Source organism: Daphnia pulicaria, chromosome 1, assembly GCF_021234035.1.
Source record: "Daphnia pulicaria isolate SC F1-1A chromosome 1, SC_F0-13Bv2, whole genome shotgun sequence".
Lineage (NCBI taxonomy): Eukaryota > Metazoa > Arthropoda > Branchiopoda > Diplostraca > Daphniidae > Daphnia > Daphnia pulicaria.
The window spans coordinates 36,742,369-36,762,995 of record NC_060913.1 but is presented as its reverse complement, the minus strand read 5'-3'; the positions used below and the strand labels follow the sequence as shown (position 1 = coordinate 36,762,995).

The 20,627-nt window shown below is 37.6% G+C and overlaps 1 protein-coding gene across 2 annotated transcripts; it reads right to left on the bottom strand.

The window, feature by feature from the left end:
- Positions 1 to 546: 546 nt before the first annotated feature.
- LOC124311675 (WSC domain-containing protein 1-like) lies at positions 547 to 7,611 on the bottom strand. Of its 2 annotated transcripts, XM_046776100.1 has the most exons (6): positions 7,404 to 7,611; positions 7,207 to 7,340; positions 6,993 to 7,140; positions 6,803 to 6,921; positions 3,695 to 4,077; positions 547 to 1,131 (listed from the first exon to the last, which is right to left on the bottom strand). In XM_046776100.1, exons 1-6 carry the CDS (start codon positions 7,474 to 7,476, stop codon positions 996 to 998), a joined length of 993 nt encoding a protein of 330 aa, XP_046632056.1. In that variant the 5' UTR covers positions 7,477 to 7,611; the 3' UTR covers positions 547 to 995. The 2 variants fall into 2 exon arrangements, with proteins under 2 accessions (XP_046632056.1, XP_046632055.1); XM_046776099.1 differs by having other exon boundaries at positions 7,207 to 7,611.
- Positions 7,612 to 20,627: the final 13,016 nt, after the last annotated feature.

The window sequence follows — 20,627 nt, the reverse complement described above, 5'->3', positions numbered from 1 at the left end:
GGAAAAAGGGGGAGGGGGTGAAAACAACCGAGTGAAAAGTAAAGTGAATAGAATTAGGTGTGGAGAATATTTTCGACAACTCTTTCCTGTGTTGTTACACTCTTGATGTTAGAACTTTTCTTGGGACGAAAAGTTTCTAAATTGCGAAATTGAAAATTTTTTCATAGTTGGGAAATGGATTTTATGCATTAAAATAACCCTCTCGTTCCCCTCATTCATTTTTAACCTCTGAAACGCTTATATTTGATCACTTTTACATTATTTAATGAATTTCGTAGCCGTAATCCATTATTTTTCGATTTATGGGTGGGATAATTGTCCGATTTTCGAAAACATTTTAACAGTGCACAAGTAGCTTTACCAATTTTTTTAAATCAAATGTCCATGGGCTGCGCACACACACATCATCTTATTGAAATCAATAATACAAACAAGTAAAGATATTTCATTGTGTATAGAAATTTTTTTGAAGACCTTAAGTTTTTACGTCTACAAATACTATCAGTATACAAATACTACATATATATTGTATACAAATACTACGTCTACTAAAAATATCAGCCTCAAACTTCAAAATCTCCCTGGGTAGAAAAATCACTTTGAATTTTTTTTACCCTTAGGGATATTGTAGATGAGAAGACACTTTATTTTTTAACTAAAGTTAAAAATAACTTTAAATTTACGTAAACGGATTGTTTTTAACAATGAGTTCTACGAAATAAATTTAACATAAAGAAATAAATACAAAAAATGAATGGATATGTAAACTAATTATTTATCAAAAAATGTATCAAAAAAGCATAATTAGGCAATTCGAAAAATAAGTATGCTAAAACTACTGATTTTTACGCTACTAATGAATACAGTAGCCGAAAAATACTTTAATAGATTCAAATAAGTAGTTTTTGGCTAATGTGTAGTTGAAACCATCATTAAGGGTCATCGAAAGCGGAATTAAGCAAAAAAAGCTAAAATAATGACCCAGTAATGACACTTTAAATATTTCCTTCTGGACTGTGCATGTCGAACAAGTATATAGGAAGTCTTGGCCATTTCTTCTTTCGTAAGCTTTGCTGAACCCGATGAATCGCCTTTATTAATTTCATCCGGTGATGAGGTTCCAAATACATTCTATTTATAGAAAATTTTGTATCAAAATTGCGAAATTATTCAAAATTTATTACATCTCATACAGTAATGCTTGAAATTTTCTTCACAGGAAAACTGCTCTATGTAATTCTAACTATACTTGACGATGGTATTGCTCAGGAAGATAACTGTTCCTCTAATTTTCTTTCTGCTGGGAAAGTTTAGAGAGAGAAAGGAAGAGAAGAATAGAAAAGCGCAAAAAGGGAAAATGTGTGTTTTTTAGAATTCCTTCTGCTATTTAAATTACAATGATATAGAGCCATTTTCCTGCTCGAGAAGGGAAGGGAAGGTGTTCAGAAAAAAATCATAAAATTATGAAAATATTTTATTTTTACTGACTATATAATTATGCATCTTTTGGTGCAAAAAACCTTTGGGGCTATTTCCTACGTATTTTTTCTGTGTCTTTAAATGGCGGTTTTACCACTACGCTTATGGGGGAAAAAGTGGGTGTACTTAATTGGTGAACGAGGGTGTATAGAGACGTGGGGGTAAATCCTAAGAAAATGTCGTATGATTTGTGTGTATGATTTTTAAATCATCTTTTCTCCTTCTCGAGGAAAAAAAATTCTATATCCAACCGTTTAAAATTTATTCGAGTTGCAATGAGACAAGTAGCGCCATTAAAATACACGCAAAACTAGGGGATGTTCTTAATAGCTTGGTGGGTACTGTATATGTAGGGGAGAACGGGGCAAGTGTGTAAGTTGGCACCCACCATTTTTCGCCCTCTTGCGACCAAGGGATTGCATTTTAAAAATTAATAATAATAATAATAATATATATTTGTAATTTTTTCATTGCATGGTCAAAGGCGCCCTTAAGCTCACAATAAGTGGATGATACAGTATTTAGTGAAAAACAATTTTGAACTTAAAAGTCTTGAGTTGGGCTCGAAGGGAAGAAAGAGTGGGGAGAAAGCGATGAGAGAGGGGGAGGGCGTTCCAAATTCTAGGAGCACAACAGGAGAAGGTCAGTTCACCCCATCGCTACTTTTTTGCTGGTGCGACGACAAGCTTCAGCATGTTGGTCTCAGACCGAAGGCAAGAGCGCTTCGGTTCATGAAATGACCAGTTCAGCCAAATAGGGAGGAGCTAATAAAATTACCAGTTATAGTCTCTCATAATGCGTATCTAAAAAAAAATGAAATAGTCCAAGTAGTATGGGAACAAGAAATAAAATATTTTTTCTACCCTTATTTCGTGTCGTCAATTTCGCTTTTTTTTTTTTGTGGAATAACCTAGTTAATTTAAAATTTATAAAAAATAAGTTACTGAAAAGAAATTCTTTCCTTTTTCAGAACCAATTTCTATTTATTTTTATTAATGAAAACGCAATAATAACAAAGAAACCTTTTCTCGGGGCAACTTGTGTTGCTTGGTTAGAGATGGTAGGGAAAATTTTTTGGAAAATTTAGTTGATAACGCCATCGCCAGGTGTTATTTTAGCCCATAAGAATAACATGGACCGTCCTACCCCGCGTACATGATCATGTTGGCCTCTGACTCAAACTAAAATTACGCTTTTGATAGCTAATTTTTTCTTCTTTTTTTAAGCCTAGTGGGGATAAAAAATACTGAGAAATAAAGAAGTGAGAGCTCAAAAACTTAAAAAAAATCCAACTAGTACTACTGTCCCCTTAAGTATCCTGCACAGAAACTACGAAAGTGATTTTACTGTCCAAATCCACCTAGCGGCTGGTCAGATAGATTCAAGTTTTCCTACTTGGTCGAAATTAGATCCTCGATGCTTCGACATGTCAACCCGAGATACTAACCATTAGACCACCATTAATATGGCGGCCAAGGGGGAAACATGGCGTATGGAATGGCTTAGGTATACCCCTTTTTCACTCACCCCTCTTCCAGGAGTGCGCGCAGTCCCCTCCGCTCGACCCCCCTTTAGGCCGGCTTTGGCAGCGCGTCAGCTCCGTAAAACTTAAAACTTTGAACGCGTTTTACGTGCACTCCCGCTCATTTCCACACCCTAAGCCCTATATTAAAAATAATCAGCGTAAAAAGATCTACAACCCTGTTTTAATCGTTTTTTGATATCAGAAAACTTGTCTAAATAGGGAACAGCCTCCAGAAAGTCCGTTAAGTTCAAACCGTGATGGAGATGAAACTTCATTTTACTTTTTTTGCATTAAATTATCTTTTTGCTCTCCGGATTCCGCTGTTTTGCGGAATGTTAAGTTTAAATTCCCTGTCGCCCAAGGAGTCATTTTGCCAGTTTCCCACCCAGACTACCCACCCATTTTTTCCATACTCCCTCGCGTTCCTTGCATATGAAAGCCGCAGCCAACTGTCCTCTGCCTTTATTATAGAACTCGGCATATGCTATAGGTTTTTTCTTTTTGTCAAGGTGTTAGTATTTATCGCCCAAAGGCGCAGAGATTTATCAGCTTCGGCTTTTGCCCAAATTAGAATGGCGCGGAAGGTGAGCTGGCAAATCATGTTCAACTATTGTCCAACTTTTAGACCGATATTTTCTTCAATACTAATAAATCAAAATGACCCCTCTTTAAAATTTTCAAAGGTCTTACCGAGGTTTATTGATTCGCATATGGTCTGTTCGATTTCGATGAGCCAGAGTGCATCGCATGCGATTCGCATCAATTGGGTGAAAATCCAATACGTTTAGAACCCTCTCGAGCTCTATTTCTGCTGTTTCACCTTTCAGTTTTTCATAAAAAAGCACAGTTCCATTTTCAATTTGCTCTATCCAGCGAATGGCATGATCTGCCCACGCGTACGCAACATATTCTACTGCGTCTTCCCAATTTATACCCTTGAAAGCTTCTGGTGGAGCTTTGCCTGTTTTTCCGCCGTGTACCCAATTTTGATAAGCAAACACCACATCCATTGGATTCCTCAACAATAACACACCACGTCTGTCGTATTGCTGGTTTACGATCCCAGCGTTCCCCTGTAAATATAAGTGAATAAATATTTTAGAAGTACCACACAGCACACAGCACACAGCAGAGTTCTTGTCACTTATTCAGTCAGTAAAGAAATTGAATGGATTTTTGTGTCATAAAACTGTAAGATTTACAGATTGGAAAATAATCATTAATGCACCTTAATCAAATAAAATTTATATAAAATGGCTTGACAATTTTTTTAAATGAGTCTTACAGTAATCTTTACAGTTTTCAACCATCATAAAATAATGTTAAATCCTTTTGGAATCTGGTAGAGGGAGAACTAATTCAATATATTAGTAAGAAAAACTCCCTTGAGAAACGTGTATCCCATAATTACCCGAAGGGTTACTGGTCAAAGTTTCGTTTACAGTATGGTTTACATGGGCACCCTCAGTTCTCGTAACACTACACAGATGGCTTTTTGCAGTTCTCGTAACACAACATAGATGGCTGCACTAGTTTTTGGCAATTATTGATTGTAATCAACAATTTAATTGCATTTCAATGGCAGCAATCGGTAGCTTACAATTTTTTACATCTATTCTGAAAATTTGGCTGCAATCAATTCAGGCGTTTGATCAAACGGAGTTCTTGTTACTTTTTGACAGAATTTCAATAGCTGTTAGAGCAGACGATAATACAGAGACATGTGACAGGATGACAGCATCGTCTCTATTGAATATGACCAGCATGACCCAGGATCGAAGAAAAAGCGTAGAGTACCGCCGTTGATTGTTGGACCATCTCTAGCCTGTCTTATTTTTCTTTTCAAAATTATCATCCTGTTGGAGTAATATTGTAGGCTTATGATAGAATAGAAGTCACTGTATGTTATTACCTAACCGCACCTAACGCTATCAATCTCCAGTAAAAGAAGTGCTGATAGGTAGTTACTTACATTTAATTTTAACAACATCCGGTGTGACGTGGGGTGGCGGGGCGAAGCCTCCGCCGCACCAAAGTCACGCCTTACCCTTACGCCGCGCCATATCATATTAGGTTTTTGGGAATTGAATTTGTATTTAATGTTTGGATAGAAACATGCGGAAATATGCTTTTCATCTCTTTCTCGATTTCTGCATATTACATTCTTCCGGAAACTAAGGGCATAACATTTTTGTTTTAAATATTATTAATTAATCTTAATAATAGGCCTACCTTTATAACAGAATATTATTTTTATTCTAGAACTATTCTATAGCTCTGCCTTTATAAAACTATACCAATACAGCAATTCTACTATTCCAACTAGTATACCCTTAACATCCCCTTCGGGTACCTCGCGGCGTACGTACGCTGCCTACAGTGGGGATAGGGGAGAGCGGGGTCACGCTGGACACGTACCAGGTTAGACAAGCTCAATGACTTGACGTGAGGTTGAGGGGAAAAAATAGTGTGAAATGAAGAATTTCATAACAACTACAGGGTATAAGTATGGTCCAAAAAAATCCGAACACCGATTTTATTTTGAAAGCCACCTATCCACATTGCGGGAAACTATGTTTCACTTTTGGACTAATTTTGGGGGGCTAGGAACAAAGCGAAAGGTGGGAAGAAGGGAAAAGGAGTAATAAGCTCATTTAGCCACCGGTCATGCCTTTCCCCCCAAAAAAATCATGAATGAAACCAGACAGGCTGTCTGGAATTTCCTTTGCGGGTAAAAACGAATAACCGCATTGCAATAGCCTTAGGCCTTAGGCCCTAGGCTCACCGTCAATATTTCGACATGTGACAAAAAAAAGGAAAAAGCTGTCCAAATCCTGCACCATAAAGCGGGAAAAATTCAAAGTTATCGTAATGTTGCTTTGAATCACGTTTCATTCATGCAAGTCAATTTTGACCGAATGTCGTGACGTCAATGAATTCATTTCATTGATACGCCCCTTAAGTAAAAAAGGTAGCAGAGCGCCAGTGGTGTATAGAAACGACACTAATTTTCCTGCCTACGCCAGCTGATAGAGGTTGTAAACCGTAAATGAAGTCTTCTGCAGTCTCTGATTTCAGAAACTCGGGAAACGAATAAATCTGGGAAAATTCGAAAAAAATTCGGATCATTATGCAAAACTCACAGTTAGTTTATGAAAGGGTAGTGTATACACGGTTTGAAAATAAAAATTCCTTCTTAAAAATTAAATATATAAAAAGCTATGTGAAAAACAAGTTCGGGTCATAAGATAACATGGTTGGCGTCGGAGTGATCCGATACTTTCGGAGCCACTTTTAGAGGCCTATCCCATGAACGAAAAAATCTGAAAAAAATTCAGACAAAACAAAAGAGGTAAAATGACATAAATTCCAAGTTTTGTGAATTTATGTCATTTTTTCACTTTTTACCACCCGAAAAACCAACTAGAAAAATACACGCCGCCTTATGGAACGGCGCGGGGTGATCCCATACTTATGGAGGGGACTGTATTATTCAAGGTTCCATGGTGGTTATGGTACGGAGTAGAGTTTCTACGGTATACATTCATGCAAACATCCTTTTAAAGGTTTTATATGATATATCCTTGGAAAAATGTAACTTAAAAATGCCTTTTCAACCCTAGACGATAAGAGAAATGAATGGTCACATTCACTTCACTTTGTGTTTTTTTAGCTGTTACAAAATGGAAGAATTCTACATAATTGTTATGGCATTTTGGCCAGGTTCCGTTCAAGAAGAATTTTACCCTATGCGATAGGATTTTTTAGAGAGTGAATAAAAAGTAAAAGTGTTCAAACATGACGATGGAGTAATTCAAAGTAGCTCGCTAGCCCGAAAGTTGTAATAGTGGCTTCATGGTCTTTGTCTATGATGGTGCAACCACACAATGGGTCGTCGGTGTTATCATTTTCGTGTCCTTGGCCAGGGATATAACAAACGAATTGGTTATATTTCACACAAGGAAGCAGTTATTTTTTAAATTATCACCTGGTGACAAAACTGGTGATGGATCACCGTCATAAACAGATCCAGTGTAAATACCTGTTACACCTTCAATTAATTGTCTGGTCCAAGTGACTCCGCTGCCTGGAAAAGACGTCAATGGCCATTTGGCAAGACTGTCTCTTTCAGCCAACTAAAATGGTTACTTATCATCAAATGACTAAACAAAAATAAATAGAAAAACATAGTTGCAGCAAACCTCAATTACAAAATGTTGGCATTTGGGATCTCCAATCCATGGATAAGTTGCTTTTCGATCCCAATGTGTTTGGTTTTTTTCACGAATAGTTCCATTCTTAAAGTTTTTTAATTCATCACTATCAGTTGTATCACCTATAGGAGATTTAAACATAAGCACGTGTTGGAAAATGAAGGCTAATAAAACTTGACTTATACTTGAAAGATTTTGTAAGAAAAATACTGTAAAAGTTGAAAAACACATCACAACAGCTTTCCAATAGCTTGACATCGTATCTCATAATCCTTCCACAATATCTAAAAATATTTAAATTGAATTGTTTTCAAGCTTTGTTATCTAATATTGATCTTTAAGTTTGGAGGTTTTATTACTATATATTACGAAAAGTAGGAGGAGGTCAGATAAACTTCCACGTCTTTTACTGAAGAAATGATAACATAAGAACACATTTATAAGCTCTCCCCTAATGGAAAGTTCAACTAGACGAGAGCAAGTAGTAGAGAGCAGTACAAATATTTAAATGTATTCTAATACGGTCGCGGACGAAAGTTTCTATACCTTGGGAGTTGTAGTAAAAGTTATCTTATGAAGTTATGATCGATGTTTTAAAAAAATTAACTGAAAAATATGTTTATTCTAATATAAAAAAAAACAATGAAAAATCCCATCGGCAATTTAATTCTTCATTGTTTCCTGACTAATTTTCAATCTCATTTACCATTTATTCAATATTAATTTAAAAAAAATAGATTTCGTCCTCATTCGTCCGTAAGTTTGTTTTCAATATTTTATTACACCAAGTGATGCTATACAAAAGAAAAGTTTCGATGGAAAATTTTTAATGCCGAAAGAAAGGTTTCAATTCGAAAGTAAACGTTCGTTGTAACGAAAAAATTCAAGAAGCATATTGTCAGTCAAAATGGGATCTTATGAAATAAGTTTTGCATAACTAGAGTCTCCAGCTCTCCTTGGGCCAGGTTTAACCAGATTTTGAGAAGAGGTTTCATAAAAATTATGTAATTCAAAATCTTGTAGCCATCAAAAGGGCGAAGTTTATTTTCGGCCGAAGTTTACGAATAATTCATTTCTCTTTATCTACCTTTTCCTCCAAAAAAAGTAGCCTAAGCTAATTCTGGTGGATTTGAAAGAATACTTCATTGGTCAATAAAGGGAGTCACGTGACTTTTAGTAAATGAGCGTTCACGCTTAGTAGCCTACTACCTTAACGCACTCCTGGGTCGCGTCCAAAGTAGAAAATAGTTAGGGTAGTAAGCTTTTGTGTACGTTTAGACAACTGAGTTAGCTAGCTCCCAGTTCTTCACGTAACGACTTCAGCATATGTCTTTGGCAACTTAAAAAATTCTTGAGCCGCATAATAAAGAAAACTTGGCAGCTGGGGCAAGAGGCAGAGAAAATCAATTAAAGAACTTTTCGTTCCTTCCCCCCTTTTCCATGGTATCTAACTTACCCTACTTTTTTTTCTCCTTTTGTGGTTAGCTTGAATATGTTTTCAAAATTGGTTTCATAGTTGCCGGTCTGTTCGAAACAAATGGCGATGTTTGATTAAGCTAAATTTAAATTTATATGAAGGTAGATTTGCGTCTTAGTCATTAAATATGAGAAAGTTGAAGAGGTAATCCATGACCTCACAGTTTTTAACTGATGACGAGTACAATAGGGGAACAGTATTAATTGGATTGTCAGTTTGGAAACGTCTATTAATTTTGTTGGGTAAAATCAGAAAATCCCGCAAAGAATCGATTGGTACCGTTTGACCAATAGAATTGCAGGAATTAAGGGTAACTCGCTGTCTAAAGGTAAATCTAAGCTAACCAACCTATCTTATTTTCTACTTTGGACGCGACCGTGAAGTGTAGAATTTTCAATTTAAACCGTAAACCTAAAACAAAACAATCTAAACAGCGTTGCAATTTCAGACAAAAAATAGGTTCAAAATAACGCACGAAAATTTCTAGCGAATCAGAGACTGCATTTACGGTTTACAACCTCTATCAGCTGGCGTAGGCCGGAAAATTAGTGTCGTTTCTATACACCACTGGCGCTCTGCTTCCTTTTTTACTTAAGGGGCGTAAATGAAATCTTCTGCAGTCTCTGATTTCAGAAACTCGGGAAACGAATAAATCTGGGAAAATTTGAAAATAATTCAGATAATCATGTAAACTCACAGTTTATTTATAAAAGGGTATTGTATACACGGTTTCAAAATAAAACTTCTTTCTAGAAAATTAAATATATAAAAATCAATATGAAAAACAAGTTTGGGCCATAAGATAACACGGTAGGCGTCGGAGTGATCCGATAATTTTGGAGCCACTTTTAAAGGCCTAACCCATGAACGAAAAAATCTGAAAAAAATTTAGACAAAACAAAAGAGATTAAATGACATAAATTCCAAGTTTTGTGAATTTATGTCATTTTTTCACTTTTGCCACCCAAAAAACCAACTAGAAAAATACACGCCGCCTTATGAAACGGCGTGGGGTGATCCCATACTTATAGAGGGGACTGTATAATTGAAAAATCGATTTCGCCAATTGGTTTTGGGAGATAAAAAGATTTAGACTGGATTCTTAGTACATATCCATGAGAAATAATCGAGTTTGACGATCCTTGCCTTCAAAATGTATCAGGTTTTCAATTTTAAGAAAATTTCCGTCAGATATCAGTGACAAATTATGTATTCGCTTAGGAGATTTACTGTAGTTTGTTGTTGTAAAAATAGGTCTCGTTTTTTCTAGTTTAAAACGAGGGAAGAATTGTTGGTTTCGGTAAAACTGTGAGTCTCAAAAAGTAGCGAATTTTGGCTTTAAGAATAAGTTGAGCAACGCTATACTTCTTCCGCGATAGTGACCTTCCGGGCGACTAAACTCCCAAGCAGTTCAACCCCATCATCATTTGAAATCAATCATGGCCGGATGTTACTCATTGACGGCTGGGGTAGGTCAATCAACAACGTCGAGATCAAGGATGGAAACGAATGTGTGGCAAGAAGCTTTTTAGCGTCACTCTTGACTACTTGATGGATTAAAAAATTCTGCGCCATTTGGTCTACAACTGACTCTGTACCGTTAAAGAAGATTCCCAGCTCCCCGTTGAACCATTTTGTGATAAAGGTGGAGGTTGCCCAAAGACAATCTCCGTCTAATAAGCTCTGAGACAGATGCGCCAAAAAAATGAATTTTGATCCCTATGTGTTCAATCCCATACAAACGTTGCATTTCCTTAACAAAATTTGCAATAGTAACCCGACCTTTTTGACATCTCGAATGGAAATCTGTTCTTTTTACAGAATAAACATATCATAACTAAGATTTGCAAAATTTTGAAAATGTTCGGCCGGGAGAAGGTCTACCAAGATGGTGTAAAAGAATAGCTTAAAATTCTTAAACATACTTGCTTTCCAGTTACTAAGATCATCAAGAGATCCCGTTACTCTTGATAGAAAATCATTAATAATTACCAATGAAATGATTTTATTGACTTCACGAGCTCACGACATTCGGTCAAAATTGACTTGCATGAAAAGTGATTCAAAAAGACATTAAGATAACTTTGAATTTTTCCCGCTTTATTGTGCAGGATTTGGAAAGCTTTTTCCTTTTCGTCACTTGTCGAAAAATTGACGGCGAGCCTAAGGCTATTGCAATGCGGTTATTCGTTTTTACCCGCAAAGAAAACTCCAGACAGCCTGTCTGGTTTTATTCAGAATTTTTTTTTATATGCCTATATGCCGATCAATTACACAACTAGTTTCTGCATGCTTCTTCGTAATATTCTTCTCTCCTATTGTTGATTGTGTACAAGCTGTTTCCAAGTTAAGGCACGAACTTTCTGTTTCAGACCTTTCATCATTTAGCACAACCTCAATTTCCTATTAAATCAAATAACTGTCATTTTGTTAAATTGTATAAAAAATTATAAATGTTTGATACCATTTGCGTAACGGTGGTCACAATATTGTGTTCTCTATCTTTAGTTTGATGAGTAGGTTTTTTACAGATGCTTTGTAAAGCTTTTCGACCTTATCCGTAGCTAAACTTTCATTAATTTTATATTTTTTTGTATTTTGAGATAGGCATGCGTGCCTTTTCCATTTTATTGATGTTGAGCACTGACAGTTTTGATGAGAGTAAACTTTTTGATATTTTTAATTGACTTGTTTGACTTTTGAATGGTGTTTACATCAAATGCTGATTCGTCGTCTGATTTCAATCGATCACCAATCAATGCTTATTTGCGAGTAATCGATTTTTTTTCATTCACTCAGCATTAGGAGATGGAAAGAAATTTCCCTCAAAAATTTAACATTTTTTTCGGCCATTTGAAGACGTCACATTCTGTGTCCTGCATGTCAGAGTATTTTGTAAGAAAATGGAGAAATGTTTCGCTCTTTTTCAGTTTACATCTGGTGAACCACCAGTTATTGCTTCCGAAACTTCTATTTTCAGACCCACTCTCGATGAAAATGTGAAGGAAGCTTTTGAAATGGTGAACAAGTGGATTTCAGAGAATACTCAGCTTGCTATCAGGAAACTTTCCATTATTATGTTTCTCTCTTATTATCCTAAAGATTGTCTTGAACTTCTTACTGTCACTTTACTAAAATGGTGTTGAGCTAAACCAATTCTGCCATCTAGCGTTGAGTGGTGAAGTCTTATGATGCGGAGAACTAGGGGGACTGTTTAGACACACCCGCTGTAGAAGCAAGCGTCGTCACGAGTCTGGCAAGAAGAAAGCGTCACCGTTACTAGTATTCTGGAAATTCACTTTGTGTTCCCCTCTTAACTGCAATATACTTGTGTAAGTTGTTCGACTCTATCTCAGTACATCGAGATACGAGTCAATACACATACTCATACGTGAGGTTATTTCCCATTTGTCATATTGATTCACTCTGTCATTCAACAAATGGTACTTTTGGTGTGCCTGGAAGTGACCTCCAGATTCACGGGATTTCACAATATGATTTATACAAAGTCTAAGAATGTTGAATCAAGATTCAGAGCTGCCTTTCCTCTAATGATTTCTGGTAATTTGTGATGTGTTAATGGTAAACTGACAAATTTTTAATTTTTTTTCCACGTTATCATTCCAGATGACATCAAAACACTAAAATATGCATGGGCTAAACGTCTAAAGCAATTGCAGTTATCAACTCTTGAAGAAATTTTCGAATTGGAAGCATCATTTACAGCAAGTAAAGTCCCAACCTGATGTAAAAATCTCTTTGGAAAAAATGACATTCAAAACGACGAAAACACATCACCTTTGCAAGAGAGATATTCTGAGAATAAAAAACGCACCATCAGAAAACAGACTGAGGGATAAAAAAGAAGTAATACTGTGAAAGAGTAATACTGTGTCTATTTTGTTTTCTTTACGTCAGTTTATAACATAAACTTTTAATTTCATCAGGAATTCAACAACCTGAAAATGAAAGTGAGGAAATAAGAAGATGATTTGTCTTTAGCAAACAAAAACTTGGCAGAAATTGAAGATGAAATCATGGAACTCCAGGACGAAGTGAAGAGTTTGAGGTCATTTTGTGAAGCTCCAAGAGAGTTAAGTGAACGTAAGTATATATAAGCTGGCAGTGGCCTAGAGTGGCACGGAATCTCCAATCTAATCAAACTTAACGCCATTCGATAGAGCTCGTTAAGCCGATTCGAATGGTGTATGGGAAAGTTTGTGCAAATGAACACATCCCTGAGTAAATCGACTTTAAAGTTTTTGGTTTACCGGGCTTCCGTAGCGTCCTTGGCCGCCCCTTTGCGCACCCTTGAGCCCACCCCTCGTCCCTTGAGGGATCACCCCTATTTTATTTCTCGGTACCTGAGAGCCTTTTTTTCGAAAAATTTTTGTCCACTAACGGACTCGAACTCGGAACATACTTGCTCAACATGTACTACCAACCGAGAACTATAACCACTACACCATGAAAGTTGTGGAGAGACGGACTTCAAGATTAGATTGGAGATTCCGTAAATTCTTATGTAAATTCTTTGCAACGAACTTCAATTAATATTCAATTCAATTAATTTTCAATCGTGCTCTCGTCGTCTGCTGGTCTGCGCCCTGAGAGGCTGCGTCCTAAAGGGGCTCCCGATATTTTTCAGTTTTTCCTTTGTAACAACAGTGTGTTTTCTTTTTTAGACGGAAATTTGTGTGTGCTGGTAACTGTTTTTTTTCTACTGCCTGATGGCTGACTTTTGCTCTTAACTATTATTAACTTTACTAAGTTGGCTGTCACTGCCAGTGCTCGCAATATGCCCTGGGCAGAATGTCGTCTGTTGTTCCTTTCTCTTCGTGACTCTCTCCTACCTCCGCTGTCACCCAGTTCCACTGCTACTATTTTACGTCTGCGGCTTGACTAGAGCTCCAGTTTCACATCATGTAATTATCGTGGCAGCAGGAGTGGTGTTTTTGTGAAGAGATTGAGAGCATCAAAGAAGTTTCTACCCATTGGTCTACTTAGTGCGAGATCAGTTGCCTCAAAACCCGACGATATCTACCACCATCTTCTCACTTTTGATCTTGATGTCATTGCCATTACTGAGACGTGGCTTACACCTGAGCATGGAGATAAGATTTTGGCCAATACCATTCCTGAAGGATACATTGGTATCCATGTGCCAAGAGTTGGTAGACGAGGTGGTGGGATTGCTGTCATTCACCGTTCAACGATCTTTGTCAATCGTCTTCCCATCGTTTTTGAGTCATCATTTTTTGAGCACTTAGCCATAACAGTAATGACATGCCATGACAGTAAATACCGTGTTTGTCAAAATTGCAATTATTCTTCGACCCTCTGACTTTTCCGACTACCTTGAAATACTCTCTGTCGGCGCTGGAAAACTCCTGATTCTTGGTAATTTTACTATTCACGTCGATGAAAATGCATATTCTATTGGTCGTAAGTTCCTTTCTACTCTTGATTCCTTTGGCTTGTGCCAACATGTCTCCACAACGACTCATGTCTTTGGTCGCCTTCTTGATTTGGTTCTCTCCCGTCTTGCTGATAACTTTGTCATGCATTGCTACACCTCGGATCTCATCAGTGACCATTTTGCTATCCATACTCTTGTTTAAGTGCATCGACTTGCGTCCTCAAAAGGCAGTGGTGTTTAGGAGGCTGAAGTCAATTGACCACGAAGCCTTCGTTTCCGATCTTCTTGCCTCTTCAATATTCACTGATCCAGAGAATGACACTGCGAGTTTACTTGCCCAATTGATGTCCGGGCGGTTCTTGACAAGCAAGCTCCCCTGATCACTAAGCGCCTTACGGTGAGACCTGACAATCCCTGGGACTGTGAAGAGATTCGTACCTGCTTGCGGAGCCTCAGGAGATGGGAACGAAAATATCGTGCTAGTGGTCTTACCATCGACCGAGAGTGCCTTACTAGCGCCCATGAAGCTTTAAAGAAACTGATTTCGAGAAGAAAACCTCTTTAATCACTCAGAAGATAACCAAGTCTGCTAGTAAACGTTCTCTCTTCAAACTGGTCGACTCTTTTCTCCTTAAGAAGCCTGCACTGCGACTCCCGGATCATTACTCACTGCCATCTTTAATCGAGCGATTCAGCGTTTATTTTGACGCAAAGATCTCGACCATTTGTTCTGTCATAGATTCCACTGACTCCTTTCCAAGTCATGATGAATCTGTCAATCTGAAATGTGATTTCTCTCTGTTTCTGCCCATTAACATCAGCGAGATAGTCACTCTGATCATTTCGTGCCCAGCAAAGTCATCACCGATTGACCCACTTCCAACTTCCCTCCTCAAGGAATTTGTAGACATCCTGGCTATTCCAATTACGACCATAATAAACCTATCTCTCTCTAGTGGCGTTTTTACGAAGGGGATGAAAATGGCTTTGATCACACCACTTCTGAAGAAATTTAGCTTATGTCCCGACTATCTGTCAAATTACCGGCCAGTGTCAAACCTGTCTTTTCTGTCTAAGCTCGTTGAGCGGGTCGCTGTGAAGCAACTCACCGCTCACCTCAACTTTTTTTACCTCTTCACTCCGGTGCAATCTGCTTATCGGCGACATCATTATCTAGAAACGGCCCTCCTTTGGGTCGTCAACGACATGGGAATGGCCGTTGATGCTGGTGTTGCTGTGCTACTTTCGTTGCTAGATCAAAGTGCTGCCTTTGACACTATCGATCACTCCATCGTATTGAATCGCATTTCCGTACAGTTCGGGGTAACAGGAGTTGCGCTCTCTTTGTTCTCGTCCTATCTGTCGGACCGTTGTCAATCTGTGAGGTGTTTCATCCACTCGTAAACCCCCTAACCTCTTGGACCCATTCTTTACATCCTGTATACTGCACCAGTTTGCGACATTGCTAATCAACATAACGTCCCGGTTCATTTCTATGCAGATGATACCCAACACATGGTTTGCTTTGTGCTGAACTCTGAAGGCTCCCTCCAGAAATTTGCTTTTGCTGCATTATCAGGGTGCATCGCTGAGACAAAGGAATGGATGACGACAAACAAACTGAAGCTGAATGAAGCAAAGACAGACTGTCTACTCGTTTTCCCAGACTTATCACGTGTAAAGCCTGGTAAAAGTCGATTTGAACAACCCACTTTTTACTTTAGTTTTACTTTACTTAATTAATACCATATAGTTAAGTAATTAAACGGGAATGAGCCCGAGTGCAGGAAGGCACGAGGAAACGTGGGATTTGGATGGGTAAAGTAAAATACAACAAAATATAGCATAATAAATATCAAACATTCTCTACTTTACTTTACAAACCCAAAATCCCAGTATTTAATCACGTTTCGCTTAGTCTCATTCCAATTTACTTACGTTTTAAGTCTTTCATACAGTGCAGTAAAAAGTTTTCAGCGTGAAGTGTCAAACAATAAATCACAGTAAAAAATTTTTTTGTGAGGGGGAGAACCCCTCAACTCCACCTTTTCATTTACTTTATAATTTAATTTAAACTCCCAAATGACTCGCTGTGTTCGTTATTTAGATTAATACTGATTGATAGTTATCTATTTACCCTTTTTTGGTTACCCGATTGATACAGACACTTTGCACAACTTTTTCCGGTATAAACGTAGTAACATTTTTTATTGTGACAGTCAAATGTGAAATGTCAAATCAACAATTTTCCGTCTGATAATAATGTTGTCATGTTTAAGAAATTTTGTTGCTTATCTATTTTGGCCAAAATTCATTACTTAAAACTTAAATATAAAAGATATCAATGTGCACATATGCAGTGTAGCCTATGAGGCTATGACAAATTGACATTAAATGGTAGTTAAATTATTTTTGTGTGGGGGAGACCCCTCCCCCCAACCCTCCCTCTTAATTTTTTCCTCCTAACTTACTCAATATACAAATTAAAAATAAATAAAAAAGGGGGGGGGGGGGTAAAAAACACTTGAGCAGCATATGGCAATAAATCGTAGTAAAAATTATTTATTTTTAACTATATTTGATCTTACTTAACTTTATTAATAAAATAAAGTAATTGGTATCATTCTAACTTTACTTAACTCGACTTTACTCTATTGCATGAACTATTTACTGTATCTTTAAGTGTTACTTTTACTAGTTACTACATTCCGATATTAAACCAATGTTATTTTACTCTACTTCATTAATAAAATAAAATCCTATTGATTCAAGTTTGAGGCAGGCCCGAATCACAAACCCCTAGCTCAATAATCCAAGACTATATCGTTGGGCTACGAATTGTTGTTTTCGGACAGCATTGACAGTCTGTATATCACTGTAATCAATATTGAACTAAAAGACAATGTTGCATTAATTTGGCAATGTTCTTAAATTTTTTTAACAACCAGTACAATACCAAACTTCATGCGTGTGTGTTCATCCGCGGAGTTGTGCCATTAAGGAAAGTAAAAAGTATAATAAAAAAGTATAATATAATAAATTATGTATTTTGAAGTAGAACTACCAGTTTCTATAGAAAATAATGAGGAATTAAGTAAAATAAAAGTAGAAAGTATAGTAAAAAGTGGGTTGTTAAAATATACTTTAACCTAAAGCCTATTAGCATGCCGCTAATGGTAGGTTCTTCTCCAGTTCTCCCGTCTACTTTGGTCCACTACCTTGGTGTTGGCTTGACTCTCAGCTATCTATTGAAGCCCAAATTTTGGCCACCCGGAAGAAGGCTCTATTTTACCTCAGCCGTATTTCCTGGATGAAGAGATTTCTGTCGAAACCTGCCCTGGCTCAACTGCCCCATGCATTTGTTCTCTCTACTCTTGACTGCAACAACTCTCTTCTCGTCGGTTTTCCTGAATCTAAGCTATGTGTGCTTCAAAAGGTTCAAAACTGGGCTGCTCGACTTGCAACTGGCTGCAACAGACGAGACCACATCACTTCGCATCTTAAATCTCTTCATTGGCTTCCCGTCCACCAACGCATTGATTTAAAGGTATCGCTGCTTGTGTTTAATTGCCTAAATGGAACTGCATCAAGCTATCTGACTTCCCTTGTCACGCGCTACGAGCCACCCAGTTCTCTTCGTCGTTTGTCCTCCCGCCCTGAGCTTGTTGTACCAAGAATCAAGTCAAAGAAGTATGGCTCCTTCTCCTTCTCGTATTCTGGCCCGGCAATCTGGAACTCATTGCCCTTTTCCGTGAGATCTTCTACAACGTTGGCACAGTTCCTCTCCTCCCTGAAAACTCATCTCTGTCGTGTTGCTTTTGAAAACTGAAATTTATATGCTTCCTCTTCCCCAAATCATTGCCGTGCTTTTGTCCATAATATTTGTAAAAGTGCACGTAAAATATTCATTACATTATTATTATATTATTAATTATGATTTTCTGATTTTTTCTTTAAGACATGCAAGAGAATCTCACTAAATAAGAAGATATTCTTAAAGAAGTTAAAAATCAGCCCCCGCACTTATGTTCAGCGTTCCAAACACTCCAAGTTCTAACTTAGGGAGCCCAACAGCAGATATATCACAACAAAAAAATCCGATTATGAAAGAATGGTAGGCTACACCTTATTATAATTCAGTATTTTAGTTAAAGTAATTCTATACAAGCTGATGTGATACCAGTGATACCCAGTATAAAATCCCCGACAAGAGTGCATCAGAAGAAAAAGATCAGAAAGCCCATAACTGAGAGGAAGGAATTCAACAAGGCAATTGTTGCTGTTGTTCTAGAAATAAACTAGTACAATTACGATCTTAGATGCCTAAGTATTAAAAATTAATGTTCCAAATTCTGTTACATTTTGTTATGACTCAAAGCACGAATTCTCCTTGATTCCCATCGCATTACCACAAACACACAGAAAACAGAACCAACGAATCATGTAACTTTCGACCCTTTTATATTTTAATGAATACAGTGATCGCCGCTCACACAACAAGACAAAAAAAGACAAATCGGACATCACCAAACAATTAGTAAAAATAAGAGACTCGGTATCTTCCGGATAGCACACAAGTTCAGCCTTACTCTTTTCTGTTCGCCAACGCAATGTCCCTTCTTCCTTCTTTCAATTCCTCTTCCAAACGATCCGTGTCACCTGTCTCATCCTAACAGCCGTCTTTTCTCTTTCGCTATATCCTGGAATCTTCCGATAATAACAATGTAAAAGCTAAGAGCTCTGAAAACCGAGCATAAGAGCTCTGAAAACCGGGAGAAAATAATACGTTAGCGCCGGAGTGGCCTGCTTCAGCATCAGCTTCAGTTCCATTGTATTACGTGACTCTACCATTCTTCTCATCACCATGGTATAACAAAGTAATGGCTGCAAAAAATGGTTAATGGGAAAATTGTATATGAACAAGAACTCATACAAACCGTTCGGGGTATGATGATTGATGAGCGACACATCACATGAAAGGAAACTCATTGAAGAGTAGACCTATCCCGATTTGTTATTATTCTTATGTTATGAGTGTTACAGTTGATCTGTAAATTTAAAAAAGAGGGGGCATGGCCCTTACGGTAAAATCTCATTAAAAATCACAAAGAGAAATATAAGAACTATCAATTGATAATTCTTTGTGAATCTTGCCAAACATTCATAAATAAACAACTGAGATTTCATGTTAGTTTTCATTCATTTCTCATGATGTCACGAAAATAAACTGCATAATTCAGGAATCTTTTACCAAAATTTATTGAGAAAAGGAATTTCAGAAAAACAGCACATAACAATATACATAAAGATTTAATTACGGTTGTTCTTGATTTGATTTGATTTGATTTATTTGTAACGCGCATTATACAAGTAAAAGTTCTAATGACGCGAATATTACGTCATATAATTGAAAGCAATCAAGGACCCTTTCTAACATTTTTAGTGTTATGCCGCAGCCTAAAGGGGCAATGCCAACAGTTTTATGAGGATTCAGCCGGAATTTGAGACCAGAGCATCATTGTCTTTTTTCCAAAGCGTTGACTCTCTAGTCCACTACACCCCACATCCCCCACCTTCTTGTTCTGAAAGTTGTTCATTGTCTTGTCTCGTAAGATGTAAGTCACCTTTGTTTTTAAAAAATCCCCCTTTTGTTTATTCGGATGTCTTTTCAGGACGTAACCTGAAGAATGAAAAATTATAAATGATAAGATAAAACGAAATAAATACAAATTTCTGATCTTCTTGTAATTCCCCACGGCAGCCCAGCCAACTTCATGATGGCCCGCCGCCATTTCCGTCACATCCTGAAGTCACTCCCTGACGTGACTCTCTGAGGTCACTTCCTGACGTCATTTTCTGACGCCAAACCACGTCACAGCACGACGTCACTCCCCGACGTAACAACCTGACATCAGGCGGACTCAACAGCCCCCGAGTCAGCACTTTCCTAAGCGTGGATCGCAGCGGCAATGCAAGCCACGACCGGCCGCAACGACGGCCCAGACCAACTGAAAGAAGCGCTGACACGGTAACCATCGCACCTAAAATAAACCCCTCAACATGTATTTTGGTCTCTCTCTTTGAAGCCCTCTCTTTTGCCCAGCACTCTCTCTCTTGTATTACCGCTTGTCACCGCCTGACACACAATACAGCTTCTGGCCTCTTTTCCTGGTCTTGGTTCTCTCCTGTAAAGAACACCCTACATTCTTACGAGCGACAGCGGTGACTTTTTCCACCGGCAACGGAGGCTTCGCAGTTCTTTTCCCACTGATGGAATTTATTGTCAGTCTTTTTCGGTAAACATTTTGTCTCGAAGACACGGGAAGTTAACTTGGTTAACATTTTTCCGCTGCAGATCAACAAGCGATCAACTTTGAAAAATCCCATTGGCCCACCATCATTTCCTCCAAAGACGAACAAGAATCCTTCGGTAATTTTTTTAAACGTTAAAGAGACAGAAAATCAAGTTTATAGTAGATTAATACATACTATAACGTTTGGAAAAATCTTTTT

Bases quoted from the DNA above. Each gene is read 5' to 3' on its own strand.
- LOC124311675 (XM_046776099.1), bottom strand. From the start codon at position 7,476: ATGTCAAGCTATTGGAAAGCTGTTGTGATGTGTTTTTCAACTTTTACA. The intron at 4,078-6,802 runs GTTTGAACACTT...TTATATTTACAG, and splicing joins TTGAATTACTCCATCGTCAT to GGGAACGCTGGGATCGTAAA. The intron at 1,132-3,694 runs GTAAGACCTTTG...TTCTATAAATAG, and splicing joins ATGCGAATCAATAAACCTCG to AATGTATTTGGAACCTCATC.